At 37.2% G+C, this 26,809-nt stretch overlaps 1 protein-coding gene across 1 annotated transcript; it reads left to right on the plus strand.

Annotated features, from left to right (window-relative positions):
• The first annotated feature begins 392 nt into the window (after positions 1 to 392).
• On the plus strand, positions 393 to 5,512 carry gpd1b (glycerol-3-phosphate dehydrogenase 1b). Its single transcript, XM_083771341.1, has 8 exons — positions 393 to 481; positions 1,129 to 1,306; positions 2,004 to 2,144; positions 2,678 to 2,816; positions 3,022 to 3,134; positions 3,598 to 3,834; positions 4,506 to 4,612; positions 4,903 to 5,512. The coding sequence occupies exons 1-8, from the start codon at positions 441 to 443 to the stop codon at positions 4,997 to 4,999; spliced, it is 1,053 nt and encodes a 350-aa protein (XP_083627467.1). The 5' UTR covers positions 393 to 440; the 3' UTR covers positions 5,000 to 5,512.
• Positions 5,513 to 26,809: the final 21,297 nt, after the last annotated feature.

A 26,809-nucleotide genomic window follows, 5' to 3' on the forward strand; every position in this document is an offset into this window, starting at 1 on the left:
AGCCAAAGTAAAACATTCTCCAGACCAGTGGTTCTCAACATGGGCACTCCTGGGTTGCAGGAGTGCCTCGGCTAAATGATTTTAAATAGAGTAAGGCTAATAGAAACCAAATTGGACCATACTCTGTGACTGACTGCCTTTGAATATTGCCTGAATGGAACCAAATGGACCCTAACTGTTCCATTTTTATACAATTACGGTATGTTAAACAGCGGATGTCCGCATGTGGATCAGGGTGGTTCCCAGAGGGGAGTCTGCAATTGAACTTTCATGTCTCTGGGACTCGACAACATCCCAACCAATGGGAAAGGGGCGTGCCTCTTTTCTCGCATGCTTAAGTGCTATATAAATACATGTGTTCTCAAGTTGAGCTCGTCTTCTTCACATCGGGCACCAGAGGAGGAGAAGCAGCTCCACAGTCTGGGACATCACACATCATTATGGCACCAAAGAAAGTCTGCGTCATCGGCTCTGGTAACTGGTGAGCGATTTTAGACTGAATAAGTAAAACTAAAATGTCTGATGCTCATGAGTGCGCAGTCTTACAGGAGCAAAAATAGTGATTGTTTTTCAAAGCAGCACAACAACTTTACAACTGGCCTGTAGGTAGGCTGAAAATGTGAAAAAATACTTTTTAATCGATGCATTTGTAAAGCTTGCCATTGTTGCGTAGCCTATTGCAGCTTGCTTTGAAGTTTGAGTGAATGTTGTTTGAGTTGTCATTTAACAGCTGGGATCATCTGTCCCTGAGGCCCGACCCTCTGACTCGCACACCCAGGATTTGATGTCAGACATAGGCTACAGCTTTGCCAAATCATTCCAAATGTCTTTGACTTTAACAGCCGCTGTTGCCAAATAACCGTGGTATTGTAATGAATCTTCATGCGTTATCGCCGTTTGTCCTTAATTTTGGCTGCTTTCCCCACTATCTTTAATTAAAAGTTTCCTATAATAATGGACGTAGCCTTCCCTGTAATAATTTAATCTTTTGCTAAATGTATACGCGCCATGTCAAAGTCCATTTAGGCAACTTTTTCAGAATAGCCTACCCCCCTGAACCCATCTGGTCTTATCTACATACCGATCACCAGCATTGTCAATAATAACGTCCACTTGTCCAATGTCCAGGGGCTCTGCTATTGCCAAGATTGTTGGTGCCAATGCAGCAAAGTATGACAGCTTTGAAACGACGGTGTCCATGTGGGTGTTTGAGGAGATGGTTAATGACCGTAAACTCTCAGAAATCATCAACACAGACCATGAAAATGTCAAGTACCTGCCTGGTCACAAACTGCCCCCCAATGTGGTAAGCAGCACCGCCCACATGTTGTTCATTCAGTACAATGCACGTGGTTGGAGGCTTTAGGCTATAGGCCTATGTAATTCAATTCAAGTTGGCAAATCATCTGCAAAATAATTTTGTGAAATGAAAATATTCAGAAGCATCTTATTATGCGGCTGCTAGTATGTACAGTACATCATTAACCATAGAACACTAATATTCTAATATTTCAACATGAATTAATTTCACCAAAAAACGAAAAATAGACATCATGGGGAATATTGGTCCCAATATTACTAAACCCGGGTGAAATACACCCAAACACCTGCCTGTAGAAAGACTAAGGCCTGACTCACACCTTCACAACAGATTGATGTATAGTTAATGTATGAGACTTATTTACTGATGCAAGCTCACAATGCATTTCCAATGGGAGTCACATGGTTTGACACAACATTTGTGTTGTATGAGTGGGTGGGGGGCTTGCATCAGTAAACAAGTCTCATGCATCAGCTATACATCAATCTGTTGTGACCGTGTGAGTCAGGCCTAGGGCTGTGGACAGGGAAACAAACCTACCTTCTATGATGTCACTGAGCATCATGAAGGTAGGCTGAAAGACCCACCCACCTCAGACATTATGAAAATCACATAAACATAAATGTCTGGGTGAAAATCACCCGGATTTAGTGAATAATATTTTTAAAACATCCTCCATCAGCTGGCTGTCCCAGACTTGGCTGAGGCTGCGAAGGGAGCCGACATCCTCATCTTTGTGGTCCCTCACCAGTTCATCCTGAGAGTTTGTGACACCATCAAAGACGTCATTAAGAAGGAGTCTGTTGGCATGTCTCTCATCAAGGTACGGTAGATTCTTTGCAGTGTTGAAAACATCTGAAGAAAGGCGTGGAGAGATTTGTCCTAGATGGGCCAGACTTCTCTCATATCACCAGAAAGATAGAAGACGTCATTAAAAAAAGACATCAACATAGACTTTGAAAGCTGAAAGTGTCCCAGTGCAACACGTTATAAATTTGTAGATATTTCCACTATTTTTTATGACATGCCCAAAATAGAAAGGCCAGGTTGAAGGTGGTTCATTAAAGTATAGTTGCAGACAAGAAAATGTGTATAAATGTGTGTCAAATGATTGCGATGCATTCAGTGTTGCATTAATTAATCACAAAAAAGACAAAAAGAATAATGTTGGATAAAAAATGCATAAAATAACATAAATTAATGAGGTTAAATGTGAATACCCCTGGTATAAAGCATGTTTAAAATAGGGTGTAAGGCCATGATAGGCGTGTGTGCGTGTGCGTGTGTGTGTGTGTGTGTGTGTGTGTGTGTGTGTGCGTGTGCGTGCGTGCCCGCCCGCCCGCCCGCCCCTGCCAGGGTGTGGATGAGGGTCCAGAAGGGCTGAAGCTGATCTCAGACGTCATTCGTGAGAAGCTGGGCATCACCATGACCGTTCTTATGGGAGCCAACATCGCCAATGAGGTTGCTGATGAGAAGTTCTGTGAAACAACTATCGGTAAGTAGTCTGGACTTGACCGTTTTTCACAAAAGATAAAACTTCATAATATGCATATCAATCATATTGTTGTGTATACACACTTATAGTACTTAATATTTCAGCTGTTCGTTATTTAAATTGTTCTGTATGAAAGTGGATGTCTTGACTCAGTCCTGTGTAGACTGAGTCGTATATACTAAGGTAATAATGATATACCATGCAGGGTGCAAAGACAAAGTAAACGGGCCCATATTGAAGGAGCTGATGCAGACCACAAACTTCCGTGTGACTGTGGTGGAAGAGGCTGATGTTGTGGAGATCTGTGGAGCTCTCAAGGTCAGCATTTCGTATGCCATACTCGGGCGGCAGTGGGATTATGGTCACTCATGTTTTACACATTCATAACTTACTACATAAATAGATTAAATAAACAAGACTGCCACTATTAATAGACCATAAGATTGTTCATTAAGGTTTTTGTGATTACCTTGACATAGTGCTTTCTAAATCCTTTCAAGGGAATGGATAAATGAGGTATCAAAGACATCAGCGAGGTATAGATAATGGAATAGAGAATAAAGAATAGGGGGGGATACATAATCACAGTGTCAACGTTGGTTACCGTCATTCGTTTGACAATAATATGTTTGGAGAGAGTCTTACACCATGAATGCAGATTCTACACAAACGAGGATACTCCTGTCTCGAGAAAACAAATCATTAATGCATTGCTATACTTTCAATAAGCACAATACAGCCCCAACCAACCAAGCCTACTTCTCCTTTATTGTTACTGCAGAACATTGTAGCAGTGGGGGCCGGTTTCTGTGATGGCCTTGGATTTGGGGATAACACCAAGGCTGCAGTCATTCGTCTGGGCCTGATGGAGATGATCGCCTTTGCCAAATTCTTCTGCACAAAGGGCTCTGTGTCCCCTTCCACTTTCCTGGAGAGCTGCGGCATCGCCGACCTCATCACAACCTGTTATGGTGGACGCAACCGCAAGATCGGTGAAGCTTTCGCCAAAACGGGAAAAGTATGACAAAAAGAATGGATATAGACGTCGTACAGTAGTATATTCTTATCTTACCTCCATCTTTTGTTTCTCTTAAGATCAGTGTTGATTTTGTCAACTAAAACTAAGACGAAAAATGTTCGTCGGCTACCTTTTTCCACTGACGGAATCTATTGGAAATTAAATTAAAACTAAGACGATTTCGTCAACAATTAAAAACTAGACTAAAATATTAGGAAGGGATTAGTCAGCATTTCGTATGCCATACAAAATTATAGCAGAGATCCAGTATGTCATTTTACAATTGGTTGCATGCTGAAAATAGCAGATCTACAAGCTCACAATGTGTCACAGTGCGACACATTGTGAGCTTGTAGATCGGCTATTTTGTATTTTGTAAAACCAGTTATTACGACTGCATCAAAGCCTGCCAAAATACATTTTAGTCGACTAAATCAACTGTAGAGTTAGTCGACTAAACTAACACTAAGACATTCCAGGTGACTAAAATGTGACTAAAATTAAATTCAAGAGACTATGACTAAAACTAAAATCAACATTTGCTGCCAAAAACAACACTGGTTAAGATGTCCCTGTTTAAAATGAATGTGTCTCCAAAGACATAGTCATACATGGACCATTTGCAATTTAATATCACAACAGTTTTATCTTTGCACCATTCCTTTGTTCAGTCCATTGAGGATTTGGAGAAGGAGATGCTCAACGGTCAGAAGCTTCAGGGTCCAGCCACTGCCGCTGAAGTCAACCACATCCTCAAACACAAAAACATGGTGGAGAAGTAAGTAGAGCACGTCCGATGCCAGATGTTTGGATCCGATGCCAATCATGATTTTGGACCGATTACCGATTTGTTTTTCTTATACTGTTATTTTGTCGTTTGATTAAAGTTTCTATTTGAGAAAATTGAATTTCTGAGGAATTTCAGGAACATAGGGTTTTAACAACTCTGCAAGGTAGCTAGGTGCCAGGCCATGAAGAGCTTAACAATAAATTCTTAAAGTCAATTCTAAAAATGACTGGCAGCCAGTGTAGGATCGGGGTTACATTCTCCATCTTTCACCTATCCAGGTTCCCACTGTTCAATGAGGTGTACCAGATCTGCTTCAATGGCCATCCAGTCACAGAGTTCATCCACTGTTTGCAGAACCACCCGGAACACATGTAATGGACTGACTCACTAACGTAAACGGACTGAGTGATGGATGCCTGAAATGGACGTGTCCACTAAAACAAGCCCAGGGGATTACTAGAGGAATGGGTTAAATGATGATTGCGCCACATCTAACTCTTCTTCTGTCGTACTTGAGCCGTGAGGACCTCTTAAGCAGAGTCGTGTCAATGACCCTCCATTGTTACTGTACCGGAGAAAGCATAACTTCACTCTTTGATGCAGATTTCAAATACACTGTGTGTCTTGACGGGGCTTTTTTGTTATTTACAGTACTGTACGATGTTTTTGGTATCAAGTCAAAAGTTAACAGAAAGGTATTAGTTTCTCCCTGGAGTGGCAACGTTGACTGGCTTCAGGGTGTAAAAGCTCCACATAATTTTGACCTTTGCAGTTGTGTAATGATATGTTAAACAAATAACAGTCAGTCATTGCTTGGGGAGGTTGCTCACTTAACGTAATAAGATCTTTTGGAATTAAATGTAAGAACTTAAATTTTTTACAACTATGGTTTTGGTCTGTTCCTTGTTCTGTATTCAGTGTTGATTGGACTCATGAGCAGACAGAATTCTGGTGCTACATAGCAGAGGATGTTCTCAACAACTGTCAACACATGCACGATCAGCCCTGGCCACACTGTAACTTGACCTAAGCTGATCTGGTCTGCCACTCTAAACTCTTCACCTTTACCATTTCCTAGAGTATCTACGGCAACCTTTCTCTAAGGGCACATCTTGTCTCGCTCAATCAGGGTGCTTAGAAGTGATGGGCTAGAGACCGCTGATACATTTGGACCATGGTTATGGTAATATTATCGATATGAAACAATGTTTTCTGGTAGTTTAATTTCCCCTAAACAAAAGGTGCTCTTTTTAAACGTATGTCTTGGATAATGTTAGCAGCAGAGGGGGCTATCGTATACAGAGAGACTAGTCTTAAATCGGAGTGGTTATTGTCCGCACCACTGTACAGCCAGTGTGTGCATCAGCATTCATACATGTCCCACATGACCCCATGTGTGCTAAGACAGTGTAACTTACTCTGGGTGAGCTAAATGCCAAAAAGATACTGTGCATAATTTGTTGTGGGAGAGCCCATTATGTAAAGAAATACTGTCGTAGTATAAGGTCTGATGACGAGATGAGATAAGATAACAGCCTGACCCTATCGATCACTGCAGGGAGAAAATTCAGGCGTCATAGCAGCAACGGCAGTAAAATGAAACGGGCAGTAAAATGAAAACAGACATCGTCCAAAAACAGTACCATGATCACATTTAGAACCAAAGGCCTATTCCTGTGTGGGTTCATGCTAATGTTTTTGTATTGCTGACATCACCATTGACTGGTTATGAATTAATAAGCAAACTGAACTCATTTGCTGTTTATAACTGGATTTCCTGGCTGAAACTCCGCATAGTTATTTAGCCAACTGCCCTATTAGACTTCTAATAATAACGTTCTCCAATGGGCAAAGGTGGATCTATAATTAGAGCTGAGTGTAGATTTGTGGGGGACAGGAACAGGCTAAGTAGCAGCATTAAACCTCTGCAGCTGCCTCGACTGAGATTAATGACATAGATGGGGAGATATGCTCAAAGAATAATGATTATGGTAATATTTTCATCTGAGGTGATTATATAGTCCTCTGTGTTTTGGGAGATTTATACTGTGTGATTGGAAAATTATTAAATTATGAAAATGATATATTTCAGCTACCAAATGTCTACACGGGCTATATTAAATAATAGCCTATGCAGGCTATAATACTTGGCCAAGGGGTAGATTCTCTCTGAGCCCCTAGAAAAAAAAGAGTGTTACTTGTGTAAGTCAAGCAAAACAATATGTATCAGCTTTTTTCTTTTTTTTCTCCATATTTTTAAGGCTTAGTAGTTGTAATGTTGTCAATGACCACATGATGGTGCCATCTCCCAGCTCATTGGGATGGCATTTTGGGTCAGCATTAAAAACAATAAAACAAACTGGGCAAAGTATATCAATTGTGTTTGACAAAACAGATGCGTTTGATTACCAGAACTGGTAAATAAAATAAAAATAAAATCGAATAGAATAAATGATAAAAGGACCCAGACACAGCCCTCCCGAGCGGATGGGAAACTGAAGCCACCCTGCCCTACTGGCTAGAATTGGAACTGCAGGCCGGAGAACGTGCACGAACAAAAAAGCGGCGCTGCTGCTCGTTTAACACAGAGCGCTCGTTCATGAATCGATTCAGGCGCTTTTATGGAGGTTAGCACTTCCGCATTTAGGCCAAGATTTGGGCCATATAGGCCACCTTGATTTGCCATTTTGGCAAGGATTTGGGCAATATGACTCGATATTGGAAATATCGAGCCACTATGATTGTGCCAAATCAATACAAATCTATATAACTACTGGTAAAGAAGACTAGAAGAGCGTTCTTCCGTGCATCGAAGTCAGTCCACTGACTCCACTCCCTAGTTTATATACCGGTATTAACACTAGGCTAGTACCTGTTGCAGCCCCGGTGGCCCAATGGATAAGGCACTGGCCTCCTAAGCCAGGGATTGTGGGTTCGAGTCCCACCCGGGGTAACGGGTAGCAGAGTGGCGCAGCGGAAGCGTGCTGGGCCCATAACCCAGAGGTCGATGGATCGAAACCATCCTCTGCTAACATATTTTTCAACTGGAAAAGTGTCTTCCATGTCCTCAGCTCTGGCTGACAACCATTACGAGCTGTTATTTGTATTTAATTTTTTTCCAGCAGGGATATGATGTAATCTTCAAAGCGCCCCTCACAAATGTTTTCTGATTTCAGCGCGTACTCACAACATCAATCTGCTGTCCACTGTCCACATAACATCATGAAATCAGCATGATTGTGCTGATTTCATGATGCCCGATTGATGGAAAATCCCCCACAATGTAATGTCTGCTGTGAGTAGTCAGTTTGAAGGAAAACACTCATTTGTCAAACATGAGGACCGAGTCGAGGGGGTTTGTAGATGGGTGGATTAATGGATAATACATGGATGGATAGATAAGGGGAGGGCACATGGGGAATTTTGTTTATGCCTCGTTTACATAATTTTATTGCACTTTGGACATTGATGTTTGAAACATTAACCACTAGATGGCAGTGTAAGACCAAGTGCCAAACGCAAATGTACACTGACTGGGTCCAGCTCGGGTTTACCAACCTGCATGTCCGGACTCCCATTGGTGGTCACTCACTGCCAGTGAGTCACTGGTCTAAAAGATTATGGGGGACCATAAGACAACTGTCCAACAGGTTGCAAAAGTGGAAATCAATAAATTGCGAAAATATAGCAAGCAAACAGGCCTATAAATACACACAAAACTGAGCCTTATTTTTATTGCCTACAGAAAGGTAGGCTAAGAATCCGTGTAGGGCTAGGCCCTATCTTGTGTTCAATCAATATTCTGTCTGGTGTCCCAAAATTGAAAATTGAAAATTGGCTTGTTTTTCAATATCAGCTTTTTAACTACAAGGAGGGAAAACAAAAAATTACTCAAAACGCGTATTTCTTTTTTGTTAAACACAACTTCAAAAATTGAAAATCCAAAGATGCTCATTTTCCAATATCTGCATTTCGGAAGACATAGGCTACTACTATAGTCTGTTGTTTTTCATGATTTTGGAGAAAAAAGAAGGGAAATAAATCATGAAAAAACAACATGCTATAGTTCATGGTTTCGGAAGACATAGTGTTCATGATTTTGGAGGATTAAAAAAAAAAATCATGAAAAAAACGACATTCTGTAGGACTAGTAGCATGGCATGACTACCAAACATTTCAAAGTAAAACGTTCCAGCATGTGTCTCCACAGTAAGCTGAATAATAAAAAGTGTGAATGGAGTTTCTAGATGAAAGTGATTTTTTGACGTGCCAAAATCTGCCATTGAGCCCCATGTTAAAAGTCTCAAATTTGAAAGCACTATATTTCTAAAACTATGAAACATTTCAAAGATTCCTTTTCAGGCAAACATGTCCACCGTAAGATGAACCTAAGTAGGCTAGAATGGGGTTGCTAGGTGTAAGTATGTAGGACTAGTAGCATGCCAAAGTTTGTGCTACTGCCATAGAGAATGCATTGTGTTGCGGAGGATGAGAGGAATGCTCTCATCCTCCGCAACACCCATTCTCATACACCGTTATACACCGCGATGATATGGGCTATAGCCCATATCGTACGGCATACTATACTGTAGCACGCAGTTTTTCATCATTTTTGAGGATTTGGAAAAAATTAAAAAAAAACGATGGGTTATAGCCCATTGTTTTTAAAAAAAATTGAAAAAAATAATATCCTCGTTTTTCATCATTTTGGACCATGGGCTATAGCCCATATCGTACGGCATACTATAGCACGCCGTTTTTCATCATTTTTGAGGATTTTAAAAAAAATGAAAAAATGAAAAAAACGATAGCCCATCGTTTTTTGAATTTTTGATTTTCTTTTTTAATCCTCGTTTTTCATCATTTTGGACCATGGGCTATAGCCCATATCGTACGGCATACTATAGCACGCCGTTTTTCATCATTTTTGAGGATTTGAAAAAAATAAAAAAATAAAAAAACGATGGGTTATAGCCCATCGTTTTTTGAATTTTGAATTTTATTTTTAATCCTCGTTTTTCATCATTTTGGACCATGGGCTATAGCCCATATCGTACGGCATACTATAGCACGCCGTTTTTCATCATTTTTGCCATTGAGCCCCATTGTAAATTTGAAAGCACTATATTTCTAAAACTATGAAACATTTCAAAGATTCCTTTTCAGGCAAACATGTCCACCGTAAGATGAACCTAAGTAGGCTAGAATGGGGTTGCTAGGTGTAAGTATGTAGAACTAGTAGCATGCCAAATGTTGTGCTATTGCCATAGAGAATGCATTGGGCGTTTAAGTCAAATAACTCATAAACTACAAAACATAAAAATAAAAAAAAGTTCCAGCATGTGTCTCCACAGTAAGCTGAATAATAAAAAGTGTGAATGGAGTTTCTAGGTGAAAGTGACTTTTGACGTGCCTATAGAGCTGCCATTGAGCCCCATGTTAAATGTCTCAAATTTGAAAGCACTATATTTCTAAAACTATGAAACATTTCAAAGATTCCTTTTCAGGCAAACATGTCCACCGTAAGATGAACCTAAGTAGGATAGAATGGGGTTGCTAGGTGTAAGTATGTAGGACTAGTAGCATGCCAAATTTTGTGCTATTGCCATAGAGAATGCATTGGGCGTTTAAGTTAAATAACTCATAAACTACAAAACATAAAAATAAAAAAAAGTTCCAGCATGTGTCTCCACAGTAAGCTGAATAATAAAAAGTGTGAATGGAGTTTCTAGGTGAAAGTGACTTTTGACTTGCCTATAGAGCTGCCATTGAGCCCCATGTTAAATGTCTCAAATTTGAAAGCACTATATTTCTAAAACTATGAAACATTTCAAAGATTCCTTTTCAGGCAAACATGTCCACCGTAAGATGAACCTAAGTAGGCTAGAATGGGGTTGCTAGGTGTAAGTATGTAGAACTAGTAGCATGCCAAATGTTGTGCTATTGCCATAGAGAATGCATTGGGCGTTTAAGTCAAATAACTCATAAACTACAAAACATAAAAATAAAAAAAAGTTCCAGCATGTGTCTCCACAGTAAGCTGAATAATAAAAAGTGTGAATGGAGTTTCTAGATGAAAGTGATTTTTTGACGTGCCAAAATCTGCCATTGAGCCCCATGTTAAAAGTCTCAAATTTGAAAGCACTATATTTCTAAAACTATGAAACATTTCAAAGATTCCTTTTCAGGCAAACATGTCCACCGTAAGATGAACCTAAGTAGGCTAGAATGGGGTTGCTAGGTGTAAGTATGTAGGACTAGTAGCATGCCAAAGTTTGTGCTACTGCCATAGAGAATGCATTGTGTTGCGGAGGATGAGAGGAATGCTCTCATCCTCCGCAACACCCATTCTCATACACCGTTATACACCGCGATGATATGGGCTATAGCCCATATCGTACGGCATACTATACTGTAGCACGCCGTTTTTCATCATTTTTGAGGATTTGGAAAAAATTAAAAAATTAAAAAAAAACGATGGGTTATAGCCCATTGTTTTTAAAAAAAATTGAAAAAAATAATATCCTCGTTTTTCATCATTTTGGACCATGGGCTATAGCCCATATCGTACGGCATACTATAGCACGCCGTTTTTCATCATTTTTGAGGATTTTAAAAAAAATGAAAAAATGAAAAAAACGATAGCCCATCGTTTTTTGAATTTTTGATTTTCTTTTTTAATCCTCGTTTTTCATCATTTTGGACCATGGGCTATAGCCCATATCGTACGGCATACTATAGCACGCCGTTTTTCATCATTTTTGAGGATTTGAAAAAAATAAAAAAATAAAAAAACGATGGGTTATAGCCCATCGTTTTTTGAATTTTGAATTTTATTTTTAATCCTCGTTTTTCATCATTTTGGACCATGGGCTATAGCCCATATCGTACGGCATACTATAGCACGCCGTTTTTCATCATTTTTGCCATTGAGCCCCATTGTAAATTTGAAAGCACTATATTTCTAAAACTATGAAACATTTCAAAGATTCCTTTTCAGGCAAACATGTCCACCGTAAGATGAACCTAAGTAGGCTAGAATGGGGTTGCTAGGTGTAAGTATGTAGAACTAGTAGCATGCCAAATGTTGTGCTATTGCCATAGAGAATGCATTGGGCGTTTAAGTCAAATAACTCATAAACTACAAAACATAAAAATATAAAAAAGTTCCAGCATGTGTCTCCACAGTAAGCTGAATAATAAAAAGTGTGAATGGAGTTTCTAGGTGAAAGTGACTTTTGACGTGCCTATAGAGCTGCCATTGAGCCCCATGTTAAATGTCTCAAATTTGAAAGCACTATATTTCTAAAACTATGAAACATTTCAAAGATTCCTTTTCAGGCAAACATGTCCACCGTAAGATGAACCTAAGTAGGATAGAATGGGGTTGCTAGGTGTAAGTATGTAGGACTAGTAGCATGCCAAATTTTGTGCTATTGCCATAGAGAATGCATTGGGCGTTTAAGTTAAATAACTCATAAACTACAAAACATAAAAATAAAAAAAAGTTCCAGCATGTGTCTCCACAGTAAGCTGAATAATAAAAAGTGTGAATGGAGTTTCTAGGTGAAAGTGACTTTTGACTTGCCTATAGAGCTGCCATTGAGCCCCATGTTAAATGTCTCAAATTTGAAAGCACTATATTTCTAAAACTATGAAACATTTCAAAGATTCCTTTTCAGGCAAACATGTCCACCGTAAGATGAACCTAAGTAGGCTAGAATGGGGTTGCTAGGTGTAAGTATGTAGAACTAGTAGCATGCCAAATGTTGTGCTATTGCCATAGAGAATGCATTGGGCGTTTAAGTCAAATAACTCATAAACTACAAAACATAAAAATAAAAAAAAGTTCCAGCATGTGTCTCCACAGTAAGCTGAATAATAAAAAGTGTGAATGGAGTTTCTAGATGAAAGTGATTTTTTGACGTGCCAAAATCTGCCATTGAGCCCCATGTTAAAAGTCTCAAATTTGAAAGCACTATATTTCTAAAACTATGAAACATTTCAAAGATTCCTTTTCAGGCAAACATGTCCACCGTAAGATGAACCTAAGTAGGCTAGAATGGGGTTGCTAGGTGTAAGTATGTAGGACTAGTAGCATGCCAAAGTTTGTGCTACTGCCATAGAGAATGCATTGTGTTGCGGAGGATGAGAGGAATGCTCTCATCCTCCGCAACACCCATTCTCATACACCGTTATACACCGCGATGATATGGGCTATAGCCCATATCGTACGGCATACTATACTGTAGCACGCCGTTTTTCATCATTTTTGAGGATTTGGAAAAAATTAAAAAATTAAAAAAAAACGATGGGTTATAGCCCATTGTTTTTAAAAAAAATTGAAAAAAATAATATCCTCGTTTTTCATCATTTTGGACCATGGGCTATAGCCCATATCGTACGGCATACTATAGCACGCCGTTTTTCATCATTTTTGAGGATTTTAAAAAAAATGAAAAAATGAAAAAAACGATAGCCCATCGTTTTTTGAATTTTTGATTTTCTTTTTTAATCCTCGTTTTTCATCATTTTGGACCATGGGCTATAGCCCATATCGTACGGCATACTATAGCACGCCGTTTTTCATCATTTTTGAGGATTTGAAAAAAATAAAAAAATAAAAAAACGATGGGTTATAGCCCATCGTTTTTTGAATTTTGAATTTTATTTTTAATCCTCGTTTTTCATCATTTTGGACCATGGGCTATAGCCCATATCGTACGGCATACTATAGCACGCCGTTTTTCATCATTTTTGCCATTGAGCCCCATTGTAAATTTGAAAGCACTATATTTCTAAAACTATGAAACATTTCAAAGATTCCTTTTCAGGCAAACATGTCCACCGTAAGATGAACCTAAGTAGGCTAGAATGGGGTTGCTAGGTGTAAGTATGTAGAACTAGTAGCATGCCAAATGTTGTGCTATTGCCATAGAGAATGCATTGGGCGTTTAAGTCAAATAACTCATAAACTACAAAACATAAAAATATAAAAAAGTTCCAGCATGTGTCTCCACAGTAAGCTGAATAATAAAAAGTGTGAATGGAGTTTCTAGGTGAAAGTGACTTTTGACGTGCCTATAGAGCTGCCATTGAGCCCCATGTTAAATGTCTCAAATTTGAAAGCACTATATTTCTAAAACTATGAAACATTTCAAAGATTCCTTTTCAGGCAAACATGTCCACCGTAAGATGAACCTAAGTAGGATAGAATGGGGTTGCTAGGTGTAAGTATGTAGGACTAGTAGCATGCCAAATTTTGTGCTATTGCCATAGAGAATGCATTGGGCGTTTAAGTTAAATAACTCATAAACTACAAAACATAAAAATAAAAAAAAGTTCCAGCATGTGTCTCCACAGTAAGCTGAATAATAAAAAGTGTGAATGGAGTTTCTAGGTGAAAGTGACTTTTGACTTGCCTATAGAGCTGCCATTGAGCCCCATGTTAAATGTCTCAAATTTGAAAGCACTATATTTCTAAAACTATGAAACATTTCAAAGATTCCTTTTCAGGCAAACATGTCCACCGTAAGATGAACCTAAGTAGGCTAGAATGGGGTTGCTAGGTGTAAGTATGTAGAACTAGTAGCATGCCAAATGTTGTGCTATTGCCATAGAGAATGCATTGGGCGTTTAAGTCAAATAACTCATAAACTACAAAACATAAAAATAAAAAAAAGTTCCAGCATGTGTCTCCACAGTAAGCTGAATAATAAAAAGTGTGAATGGAGTTTCTAGGTGAAAGTGACTTTTTACTTGCCTATAGAGCTGCCATTGAGCCCCATGTTAAATGTCTCAAATTTGAAAGCACTATATTTCTAAAACTATGAAACATTTCAAAGATTCCTTTTCAGGCAAACATGTCCACCGTAAGATGAACCTAAGTAGGCTAGAATGGGGTTGCTAGGTGTAAGTATGTAGGACTAGTAGCATGCCAAATTTTGTGCTATTGCCATAGAGAATGCATTGGGCGTTTAAGTTAAATAACTCATAAACTACAAAACATAAAAATAAAAAAAAGTTCCAGCATGTGTCTCCACAGTAAGCTGAATAATAAAAAGTGTGAATGGAGTTTCTAGGTGAAAGTGACTTTTGACTTGCCTATAGAGCTGCCATTGAGCCCCATGTTAAATGTCTCAAATTTGAAAGCACTATATTTCTAAAACTATGAAACATTTCAAAGATTCCTTTTCAGGCAAACATGTCCACCGTAAGATGAACCTAAGTAGGCTAGAATGGGGTTGCTAGGTGTAAGTATGTAGGATTAGTAGCATGCCAAATGTTGTGCTATTGCCATAGAGAATGCATTGGGCGTTTAAGTCAAATAACTCATAAACTACAAAACATAAAAATAAAAAAAAGTTCCAGCATGTGTCTCCACAGTAAGCTGAATAATAAAAAGTGTGAATGGAGTTTCTAGGTGAAAGTGACTTTTGACGTGCCTATAGAGCTGCCATTGAGCCCCATGTTAAATGTCTCAAATTTGAAAGCACTATATTTCTAAAACTATGAAACATTTCAAAGATTCATTTTCAGGCAAACATGTCCACCGTAAGATGAACCTAAGTAGGCTAGAATGGGGTTGCTAGGTGTAAGTATGTAGGACTAGTAGCATGCCAAAGTTTGTGCTATTGCCATAGAGAATGCATTGTGTTGCGGAGGATGAGAGGAATGCTCTCATCCTCCGCAACACCCATTCTCATACACCGCTATACACCGCGAGGATATGGGCTATAGCCCATATCGTACGGCATACTATACTGTAGCACGCCGTTTTTCATCATTTTTGAGGATTTGAAAAAAATGAAAAAATGAAAAAAACGATGGGTTATAGCCCATTGTTTTTATTTTATTTTTGAAAAAATAATATCCTCATTTTTCATCATTTTTGACCATGGGCTATAGCCCATATCGTACGGCATACTATAGCACGCTGTTTTTCATAATTTTTGAGGATTTGAAAAAAATGAAAAAATGAAAAAAACGATGGGTTATAGCCCATCATTTTTGGAATTTTGGAATTATTTTTTAATCCTCGTTTTTCATCATTTTAGACCATGGGCTATAGCCCATATCGTACGGCATACTATAGCAAGCCGTTTTTCTACATTTTTGAGGATTTGAAAAAAATGGAAAAAAAACAAAAAAAACATGGGTTATAGCCCATCGTTTTTTGATTTTTTTTATTGTATAGCAGTGGCTCACAGCCTCAGCCTGATGACCTCAAAAGTCTCATATCTCCCCTGAGCCATAGGCAGTTGCTTTGGCTTAGTGGTTAAGATGTTGTCCTTCAGTCCAGGTGACCTGTGTTCAATTCCTGGGTGTTACACTCTGATGAACGTGATTCTTTCAACTTTACTATCTGAAGGCTAACATACAAAAGATCGCTTCAACAGTACAAAGAGGCAGATGTTACTGAGTGATGGTGTAGTAGGGGTTATTCCGCACAGAGAGTTCATTTTCAAATCCCACTCTTCCTAAAGTTTAATGCTAGTTATTGAGCTTAATTTACTGCTATTCTAGCAGTGGCTCACAGCCTCAGCCTGATTACCTCAAAACTCTAATTGTCGTAGTGGTTAAGATGTTGGCTTTCCACGTGGGAGACCAGGGTTCGATTCCCGGCTGTTACACTATCATATAAAAGAATACCTCAACAGCGCTAAGAAGCATCTGATTAATATGATTCTGTGTTATTTAAACTTTACTAACTGAAGGCTAACGAACAAAAGATCACTTCAAAATGACCAGGAGACTTTGCCTGAGAGTGTCTGACTGATGGTGCAATGGTCTAATCATCAGGCTTTCAGTACAGACATTCCATGTTCAAGTCCTGTTCCTCCTACAGCTCAATGCTGCAGTAATTTGAACTTTTCAAGGCTTGAATGAAAAATAAAAACTCAAAAGCACCAGGAGACATCTGCTGAATGCCCAAAGGTGCCTTGGCGTAATGGTGTGGAGCGCTTGACCCGTTGCCTCTGCTACAGGCAGTTGGCACGTTCAAGTCCCATGTCATGACATCAAGGTGCTGGAGGACCATCGGGAGAGGGTGCTCTCTCCCCCTGTTTCCTGAGATGTAACGGTTTGGGCTTATGTCTGAAAGAACCCTGTCCAGCTAACCTTTTACCATGAAAATGTCCAATTTAACATACTCTTACCACCTCTCAGTTTGCCCTTTTCCAACTGGCCTGGAAGCCAGACATAAAAGAGGGACTTTCCAACCAAGTTTTGGCCCAGTATGCAAATGCACAGACTATTCTTTCTGTCAGATGATGGGCCAAATTGCTATTTTATTTTTAAACATTTGACCTAATTCTTATCTGTAAAATTTTAGGTGGACAGGGTTCTTTCAAACATAACCCCCAACTGCTACTTTTCAGGAAACAGGGGGAGAGAGCACCGTCTCCCGATGGTCCTCACTAGTACCTTGCATGGGACTTGAACCTGCAGGCAGGTGGTAGCAGAGGCTACCGATCAAGCACACCACACCATTGAGCTAAGGCACCTTGGGGCAATCAGCAGATGTCTCCTGGTGCTTATGAGTTTTTATTTTTTATTCTAGCCTTGAAAAGTTCAAATTACTGCAGCATTGGTTGAGTATTAGTTTTGAACCAGTAACATTTGGATTATGAACCTCAGATTTATCTTTTGAGCCACATCGGCATGTAAGGTATAATCGGGAACTTATATTTAACCAGCCGTTTAGAATTTAGATGGACAGTGAAAATGTTCTTCAGGAGAATTGAACCCGGAATGTTCTGCTTATAAACCCAAGGTTTATCTACGGTGCCACACTGGCATGTGAGGTACAATCGGGAACTTATATTTAACCATCCGTTTAGAATTTAGATGGACAGTTCTGTTTATAAACATCTAAAACAAGTCTAAAAATAGACGTGTTTTAGACGTCTGTTTTGAGGATATGAAAAAAAAAAAAAAAAACATGGGTTATAGCCCATCGTTTTTTGAAACTTTGAAAAAAAAAAAAAATCGTTTTTCATCATTTTTTAACATGGGCTATAGCCCATACCGTACGGCATACTATAGCACGCCGTTTTTCATCATTTTTGAGGATTTGAAAAAAACAAAAAAAACATGGGTTATAGCCCATCGTTTTTTGAAACTTTGAAGAAAAAAAAAAGAATCGTTTTTCAACATTTTTGAACATGGGCTATAGCCCATATCGTACGGCATACTATAGCACGCCGTTTTTCATCATTTTTGAGGATTTGAAAAAAATGAAAAAAAAAAAAACATGGGTTATAGCCCATCGTTTTTTGAAATTTTGAAAAGAAAAAATTTACCTTGTTTTTCATCATTTTTGAACATGGGCTATAGCCCATACCGTATGGCATACTATAGCACGCCGTTTTTCATCATTTTTGAGGATTTGAAAAAAAAAACAACAAAAAAAAACATGGGTTATAGCCCATCGTTTTTTGAAATTTTGAAAAAAGAAAAAGAAACTCGTTTTTCATCATTTTTGAACATGGGCTATAGCCCATACCATACGGCATACTATAGCACGCCGTTTTTCATCGTTTTTGAGGATTTGAAAAAAAAAACAAAAAAAAACAAAACATGGGTTATAGCCCATCGTTTTTTGAAATGTTGAAAAAAAAAAAAAACTCGTTTTTCATCATTTTTGAACATGGGCTATAGCCCATACCGTACGGCATACTATAGCACGCCGTTTTTCATCATTTTTGAGGATTTGAAAAAAATGAAAAAAAAAAAACATGGGTTATAGCCCATCGTTTTTTGAAATTTTGAAAAAAAAAAAATTAACCTTGTTTTTCTTCATTTTTGAACATGGGCTATAGCCCATACCATACGGCATACTATAGCACGCCGTTTTTCATCGTTTTTGAGGATTTGAAAAAAAAAAAAAAAAAAAAAACATGGGTTATAGCCCATCGTTTTTTGAAATGTTGAAAAAAAAATAACCTCGTTTTTCATCATTTTTGAACATGGGCTATAGCCCATACCGTACGGCATACTATAGCACGCCGTTTTTCATCATTTTTGAGGATTTGAAAAAAAAAAAAAAAAAAAAACATGGGTTATAGCCCATAGTTTTTTGAAATTTTGAAAAAAAAAAATAACCTCGTTTTTCATCATTTTTGAACATGGGCTATAGCCCATACCGTACGGCATACTATAGCACGCCGTTTTTCATCATTTTTGAGGATTTGAAAAAAATGAAAAAAAAAAAAACATGGGTTATAGCCCATCGTTTTTTGAAATTTTGAAAAAAAAAAATTAACCTTGTTTTTCTTCATTTTTGAACATGGGCTATAGCCCATATCGTACGGCATACTATAGCACGCCGTTTTTCATCATTTTTGAGGATTTGAAAAAAAAGAAAAAAAAACAAACATGGGTTATAGCCCATCGTTTTTTGAAACTTTGAAAAAAAAAAAAATTAACCTTGTTTTTCTTCATTTTTGAACATGGGCTATAGCCCATACCATACGGCATACTATAGCACGCCGTTTTTCATCGTTTTTGAGGATTAAAAAAAAAAAAAAAAAAAAAAAACATGGGTTATAGCCCATCGTTTTTTGAAATGTTGAAAAAAAAAATAACCTCGTTTTTCATCATTTTTGAACATGGGCTATAGCCCATACCGTACGGCATACTATAGCACGCCGTTTTTCATCATTTTTGAGGATTTGAAAAAAAAAAAAAAAAAAAAAACATGGGTTATAGCCCATCGTTTTTTGAAATTTTGAAAAAAAAAATAACCTCGTTTTTCATCATTTTTGAACATGGGCTATAGCCCATACCGTACGGCATACTATAGCACGCCGTTTTTCATCATTTTTGAGGATTTGAAAAAAATGAAAAAAAAAAAAACATGGGTTATAGCCCATCGTTTTTTGAAATTTTGAAAAAAAAAAATTAACCTTGTTTTTCTTCATTTTTGAACATGGGCTATAGCCCATATCGTACGGATAACTATAGCACGCCGTTTTTCATCATTTTTGAGGATTAAAAAAAAAAAAAAAAAAAAAACATGGGTTATAGCCCATCGTTTTTTGAAATTTTGAAAAAAAAAAATTAACCTTGTTTTTCTTCATTTTTGAACATGGGCTATAGCCCATACCATACGGCATACTATAGCACGCCGTTTTTCATCGTTTTTGAGGATTTGAAAAAAAAAAAAAAAAAAAAAACATGGGTTATAGCCCATCGTTTTTTGAAATGTTGAAAAAAAAATAACCTCGTTTTTCATCATTTTTGAACATGGGCTATAGCCCATACCGTACGGCATACTATAGCACGCCGTTTTTCATCATTTTTGAGGATTTGAAAAAAAAAAAAAAAAAAAAACATGGGTTATAGCCCATAGTTTTTTGAAATTTTGAAAAAAAAAAATAACCTCGTTTTTCATCATTTTTGAACATGGGCTATAGCCCATACCGTACGGCATACTATAGCACGCCGTTTTTCATCATTTTTGAGGATTTGAAAAAAATGAAAAAAAAAAAAACATGGGTTATAGCCCATCGTTTTTTGAAATTTTGAAAAAAAAAAATTAACCTTGTTTTTCTTCATTTTTGAACATGGGCTATAGCCCATATCGTACGGCATACTATAGCACGCCGTTTTTCATCATTTTTGAGGATTTGAAAAAAAAGAAAAAAAAACAAACATGGGTTATAGCCCATCGTTTTTTGAAACTTTGAAAAAAAAAAAAATTAACCTTGTTTTTCTTCATTTTTGAACATGGGCTATAGCCCATACCATACGGCATACTATAGCACGCCGTTTTTCATCGTTTTTGAGGATTAAAAAAAAAAAAAAAAAAAAAAAACATGGGTTATAGCCCATCGTTTTTTGAAATGTTGAAAAAAAAAATAACCTCGTTTTTCATCATTTTTGAACATGGGCTATAGCCCATACCGTACGGCATACTATAGCACGCCGTTTTTCATCATTTTTGAGGATTTGAAAAAAAAAAAAAAAAAAAAAACATGGGTTATAGCCCATCGTTTTTTGAAATTTTGAAAAAAAAAATAACCTCGTTTTTCATCATTTTTGAACATGGGCTATAGCCCATACCGTACGGCATACTATAGCACGCCGTTTTTCATCATTTTTGAGGATTTGAAAAAAATGAAAAAAAAAAAAACATGGGTTATAGCCCATCGTTTTTTGAAATTTTGAAAAAAAAAAATTAACCTTGTTTTTCTTCATTTTTGAACATGGGCTATAGCCCATATCGTACGGATAACTATAGCACGCCGTTTTTCATCATTTTTGAGGATTTAAAAAAAAAAAAAAAAAAAAACATGGGTTATAGCCCATCGTTTTTTGAAATTTTGAAAAAAGAAAAAGAAACTCGTTTTTCATCATTTTTGAACATGGGCTATAGCCCATACCATACGGCATACTATAGCACGCCGTTTTTCATCATTTTTGAGGATTTGAAAAAAATGAAAAAAAAAAAAACATGGGTTATAGCCCATCGTTTTTTGAAATTTTGAAAAAAGAAAAAGAAACTCGTTTTTCATCATTTTTGAACATGGGCTATAGCCCATACCATACGGCATACTATAGCACGCAGTTTTTCATCGTTTTTGAGGATTTGAAAAAAAAAAAAAAAAAAAAAAACATGGGTTATAGCCCATCGTTTTTTGAAATGTTGAAAAAAAAAAATAACCTCGTTTTTCATCATTTTTGAACATGGGCTATAGCCCATACCGTACGGCATACTATAGCACGCCGTTTTTCATCATTTTTGAGGATTTGAAAAAAAAAAACAAAAAAAAACATGGGTTATAGCCCATCGTTTTTTGAAATGTTGAAAAAAAAAATAACCTCGTTTTTCATCATTTTTGAACATGGGCTATAGCCCATACCGTACGGCATACTATAGCACGCCGTTTTTCATCATTTTTGAGGATTTGAGCCCATCGTTTTTTGAAATTTTGAAAAAAAAAATAACCTCGTTTTTCATCATTTTTGAACATGGGCTATAGCCCATACCGTACGGCATACTATAGCACGCCGTTTTTCATCATTTTTGAGGATTTGAAAAAAATGAAAAAAAAAAAAACATGGGTTATAGCCCATCGTTTTTTGAAATTTTGAAAAAAAAAATTTACCTTGTTTTTCTTCATTTTTGAACATGGGCTATAGCCCATATCGTACGGATAACTATAGCACGCCGTTTTTCATCATTTTTGAGGATTAAAAAAAAAAAAAAAAAAAAAACATGGGTTATAGCCCATCGTTTTTTGAAATTTTGAAAAAAGAAAAAGAAACTCGTTTTTCATCATTTTTGAACATGGGCTATAGCCCATACCATACGGCATACTATAGCACGCCGTTTTTCATCATTTTTGAGGATTTGAAAAAAATGAAAAAAAAAAAAACATGGGTTATAGCCCATCGTTTTTTGAAATTTTGAAAAAAGAAAAAGAAACTCGTTTTTCATCATTTTTGAACATGGGCTATAGCCCATACCATACGGCATACTATAGCACGCAGTTTTTCATCGTTTTTGAGGATTTGAAAAAAAAAAACAAAAAAAAAAACATGGGTTATAGCCCATCGTTTTTTGAAATGTTGAAAAAAGAAATAACCTCGTTTTTCATCATTTTTGAACATGGGCTATAGCCCATACCGTACGGCATACTATAGCACGCCGTTTTTCATCATTTTTGAGGATTTGAAAAAAAAAAAAAAAAAAAAAACATGGGTTATAGCCCATCGTTTTTTGAAATTTTGAAAAAAAAAAAAAACTCGTTTTTCATCATTTTTGAACATGGGCTATAGCCCATACCATACGGCATACTATAGCACGCCGTTTTTCATCGTTTTTGAGGATTTGAAAAAAAAAAACAAAAAAAACATGGGTTATAGCCCATCGTTTTTTGAAATTTTGAAAAAAAAAATAACCTCGTTTTTCATCATTTTTGAACATGGGCTATAGCCCATACCGTACGGCATACTATAGCACGCCGTTTTTCATCATTTTTGAGGATTTGAAAAAAATTAAAAAAAAAACATGGGTTATAGCCCATCGTTTTTTGAAATTTTGAAAAAAAAAATTAACCTTGTTTTTCTTCATTTTTGAACATGGGCTATAGCCCATACCGTATGGCATACTATAGCACGCCGTTTTTCATCCTTTTTGAGGATTTGAAAAAAAAGAAAAAAAAAAAAACATGGGTTATAGCCCATCGTTTTTTGAAATTTTGGAAAAAAAAAAATTAACCTTGTTTTTCTTCATTTTTGAACATGGGCTATAGCCCATACCGTATGGCATACTATAGCACGCCGTTTTTCATCCTTTTTGAGGATTTGAAAAAAATGAAGAAAAAAACATGGGTTATAGCCCATCGTTTTTTGAAATTTTGAAAAAAAAAATTAACCTTGTTTTTCTTCATTTTTGAACATGGGCTATAGCCCATACCGTATGGCATACTATAGCACGCCGTTTTTCATCCTTTTTGAGGATTTGAAAAAAAAACAAAAAAAAAAACATGGGTTATAGCCCATCGTTTTTTGAAATTTTGGAAAAAAAATATTAACCTTGTTTTTCTTCATTTTTGAACATGGGCTATAGCCCATACCGTATGGCATACTATAGCACGCCGTTTTTCATCCTTTTTGAGGATTTGAAAAAAATGAAGAAAAAAAAAAAAAACATGGGTTATAGCCCATCGTTTTTTGATTTTTTTTATTGTATAGCAGTGGCTCACAGCCTCAGCCTGATGACCTCAAAAGTCTCATATCTCCCCTGAGCCATAGGCAGTTGCTTTGGCTTAGTGGTTAAGATGTTGTCCTTCAGTCCAGGTGACCTGTGTTCGATTCCTGGGTGTTACACTCTGATGAACGTGATTCTATGTTCAACTCTTGATTCTTTCAACTTTACTATCTGAAGGCTAACATACAAAAGATCGCTTCAACAGTACAAAGAGGCAGATGTTACTGAGTGATGGTGTAGTAGGGGTTATTCCGCACAGAGAGTTCATTTTCAAATCCCACTCTTCCTAAAGTTTAATGCTAGTTATTGAGCTTCATTTACTGCTATTCTAGCAGTGGCTCACAGCCTCAGCCTGATTACCTCAAAACTCTAATTGTCGTAGTGGTTAAGATGTTGGCTTTCCACGTGGGAGACCAGGGTTCGATTCCCGGCTGTTACACTATCATATAAAAGAAGACCTCAACAGCGCTAAGAAGCATCTGATTAATATGATTCTGTGTTATTTAAACTTTACTAACTGAAGGCTAACGAACAAAAGATCACTTCAAAATGACCAGGAGACTTTGCCTGAGAGTGTCTGACTGATGGTGCAATGGTCTAATCATCAGGCTTTCAGTACAGACATTCCATGTTCAAGTCCTGTTCCTCCTACAGCTCAATGCTGCAGTAATTTGAACTTTTCAAGGCTTGAATGAAAAATAAAAACTCAAAAGCACCAGGAGACATCTGCTGAATGCCCAAAGGTGCCTTGGCGTAATGGTGTGGAGCGCTTGACCCGTTGCCTCTGCTACAGGCAGTTGGCAGGTTCAAGTCCCATGTCATGACATCAAGGTGCTGGAGGACCATCGGGAGAGGGTGCTCTCTCCACCTGTTTCCTGAGATGTAACGGTTGGGGCTTATGTCTGAAAGTACCCTGTCCAGCTAACCTTTTACCATGAAAATGTCCAATTTAACATACTCTTACCACCTCTCAGTTTGCCCTTTTCCAACTGGCCTGGAAGCCAGACATAAAAGAGGGACTTTCCAACCAAGTTTTGGCCCAGTATGCAAATGCACAGACTATTCTTTCTGTCAGATGATGGGCCAAATTGCTATTTTATTTTTAAACATTTGACCTAATTCTTATCTGTAAAATTTTAGGTGGACAGGGTTCTTTCAAACATAACCCCCAACTGCTACTTTTCAGGAAACAGGGGGAGAGAGCACCGTCTCCCGATGGTCCTCACTAGTACCTTGCATGGGACTTGAACCTGCAGGCAGGTGGTAGCAGAGGCTACCGATCAAGCACACCACACCATTGAGCTAAGGCACCTTGGGGCAATCAGCAGATGTCTCCTGGTGCTTATGAGTTTTTATTTTTTATTCTAGCCTTGAAAAGTTCAAATTACTGCAGCATTGGTTGAGTATTAGTTTTGAACCAGTAACCTTTGGATTATGAACCTCAGATTTATCTTTTGAGCCACATCGGCATGTAAGGTATAATCGGGAACTTATATTTAACCAGCCGTTTAGAATTTAGATGGACAGTGAAAATGTTCTTCAGGAGAATTGAACCCGGAATGTTCTGCTTATAAACCCAAGGTTTATCTACGGTGCCACACTGGCATGTGAGGTACAATCGGGAACTTATATTTAACCATCCGTTTAGAATTTAGATGGACAGTTCTGTTTATAAACGTCTAAAACAAGTCTAAAAATAGACGTGTTTTAGACGTCTGTTTTGAGGATATAAAAATAAAAAAAAAAAACATGGGTTATAGCCCATCGTTTTTTGAAACTTTGAAAAAAAAAAAAAACTCGTTTTTCATCATTTTTGAACATGGGCTATAGCCCATACCGTACGGCATACTATAGCACGCCGTTTTTCATCATTTTTGAGGATTTGAAAAACAAAAACAAAAAAAACATGGGTTATAGCCCATCGTTTTTTGAAATTTTGAAAAAAATAAAAAACCTTGTTTTTCATCATTTTTGAACATGGGCTATAGCCCATATCGTACGGATAACTATAGCACGCCGTTTTTCATCATTTTTGAGGATTTGAAAAAAAAAACAAAAAAAAAAACATGGGTTATAGCCCATCGTTTTTTGAAATTTTGAAAAAAATAAAAAACCTTGTTTTTCATCATTTTTGAACATGGGCTATAGCCCATATCGTACGGATAACTATAGCACGCCGTTTTTCATCATTTTTGAGGATTTGAAAAAAAAAAAAAAAAAAAAAACATGGGTTATAGCCCATCGTTTTTTGAAATTTTGAAAAAAAACAATTAACCTTGTTTTTCTTCATTTTTGAACATGGGCTATAGCCCATACCGTATGGCATACTATAGCACGCCGTTTTTCATCATTTTTGAGGATTTGAAAAAAAAAAAAAAAAAAAAAAACATGGGTTATAGCCCATCGTTTTTTGAAATTTTGAAAAGAAAAATAACCTCGTTTTTCATCATTTTTGAACATGGGCTATAGCCCACACCGTACGGCATACTATAGCACGCCGTTTTTCATCATTTTTGAGGATTTGAAAAAAATGAAAAAAAAAAAAACATGGGTTATAGCCCATCGTTTTTTGAAATTTTGAAAAAAAAAAAGAAACTCGTTTTTCATCATTTTTGAACATGGGCTATAGCCCATACCATATGGCATACTATAGCACGCCGTTTTTCATCGTTTTTGAGGATTTGAAAAAAAAAAAAAAAAAAAAAAAAAACATGGGTTATAGCCCATCGTTTTTTTAAATGTTGAAAAAAAAAAAAACTCGTTTTTCATCATTTTTGAACATGGGCTATAGCCCATACCGTACGGCATACTATAGCACGCCGTTTTTCATCATTTTTGAGGATTTGAAAAAAATTATTAAAAAAAAACATGGGTTATAGCCCATCGTTTTTTGAAATTTTGAAAAAAAAAATTACCTTGTTTTTCTTCATTTTTGAACATGGGCTATAGCCCATACCGTATGGCATACTATAGCACGCCGTTTTTCATCCTTTTTGAGGATTTGAAAAAAATGAAGACAAAAAAAAAAAACATGGGTTATAGCCCATAGTTTTTTGATTTTTTTTATTGTATAGCAGTGGCTCACAGCCTCAGCCTGATGACCTCAAAAGTCTCATATCTCCCCTGAGCCATAGGCAGTTGCTTTGGCTTAGTGGTTAAGATGTTGTCCTTCAGTCCAGGTGACCTGTGTTCGATTCCTGGGTGTTACACTCTGATGAACGTGATTCTATGTTCAACTCTTGATTCTTTCAACTTTACTATCTGAAGGCTAACATACAAAAGATCGCTTCAACAGTACAAAGAGGCAGATGTTACTGAGTGATGGTGTAGTAGGGGTTATTCCGCACAGAGAGTTCATTTTCAAATCCCACTCTTCCTAAAGTTTAATGCTAGTTATTGAGCTTCATTTACTGCTATTCTAGCAGTGGCTCACAGCCTCAGCCTGATTACCTCAAAACTCTAAT

This window comes from Protomyctophum parallelum (genome assembly GCF_964188405.1).
Source record: "Protomyctophum parallelum genome assembly, chromosome: 8".
In the NCBI taxonomy this organism is placed as follows: Eukaryota; Metazoa; Chordata; class Actinopteri; order Myctophiformes; family Myctophidae; genus Protomyctophum; species Protomyctophum parallelum.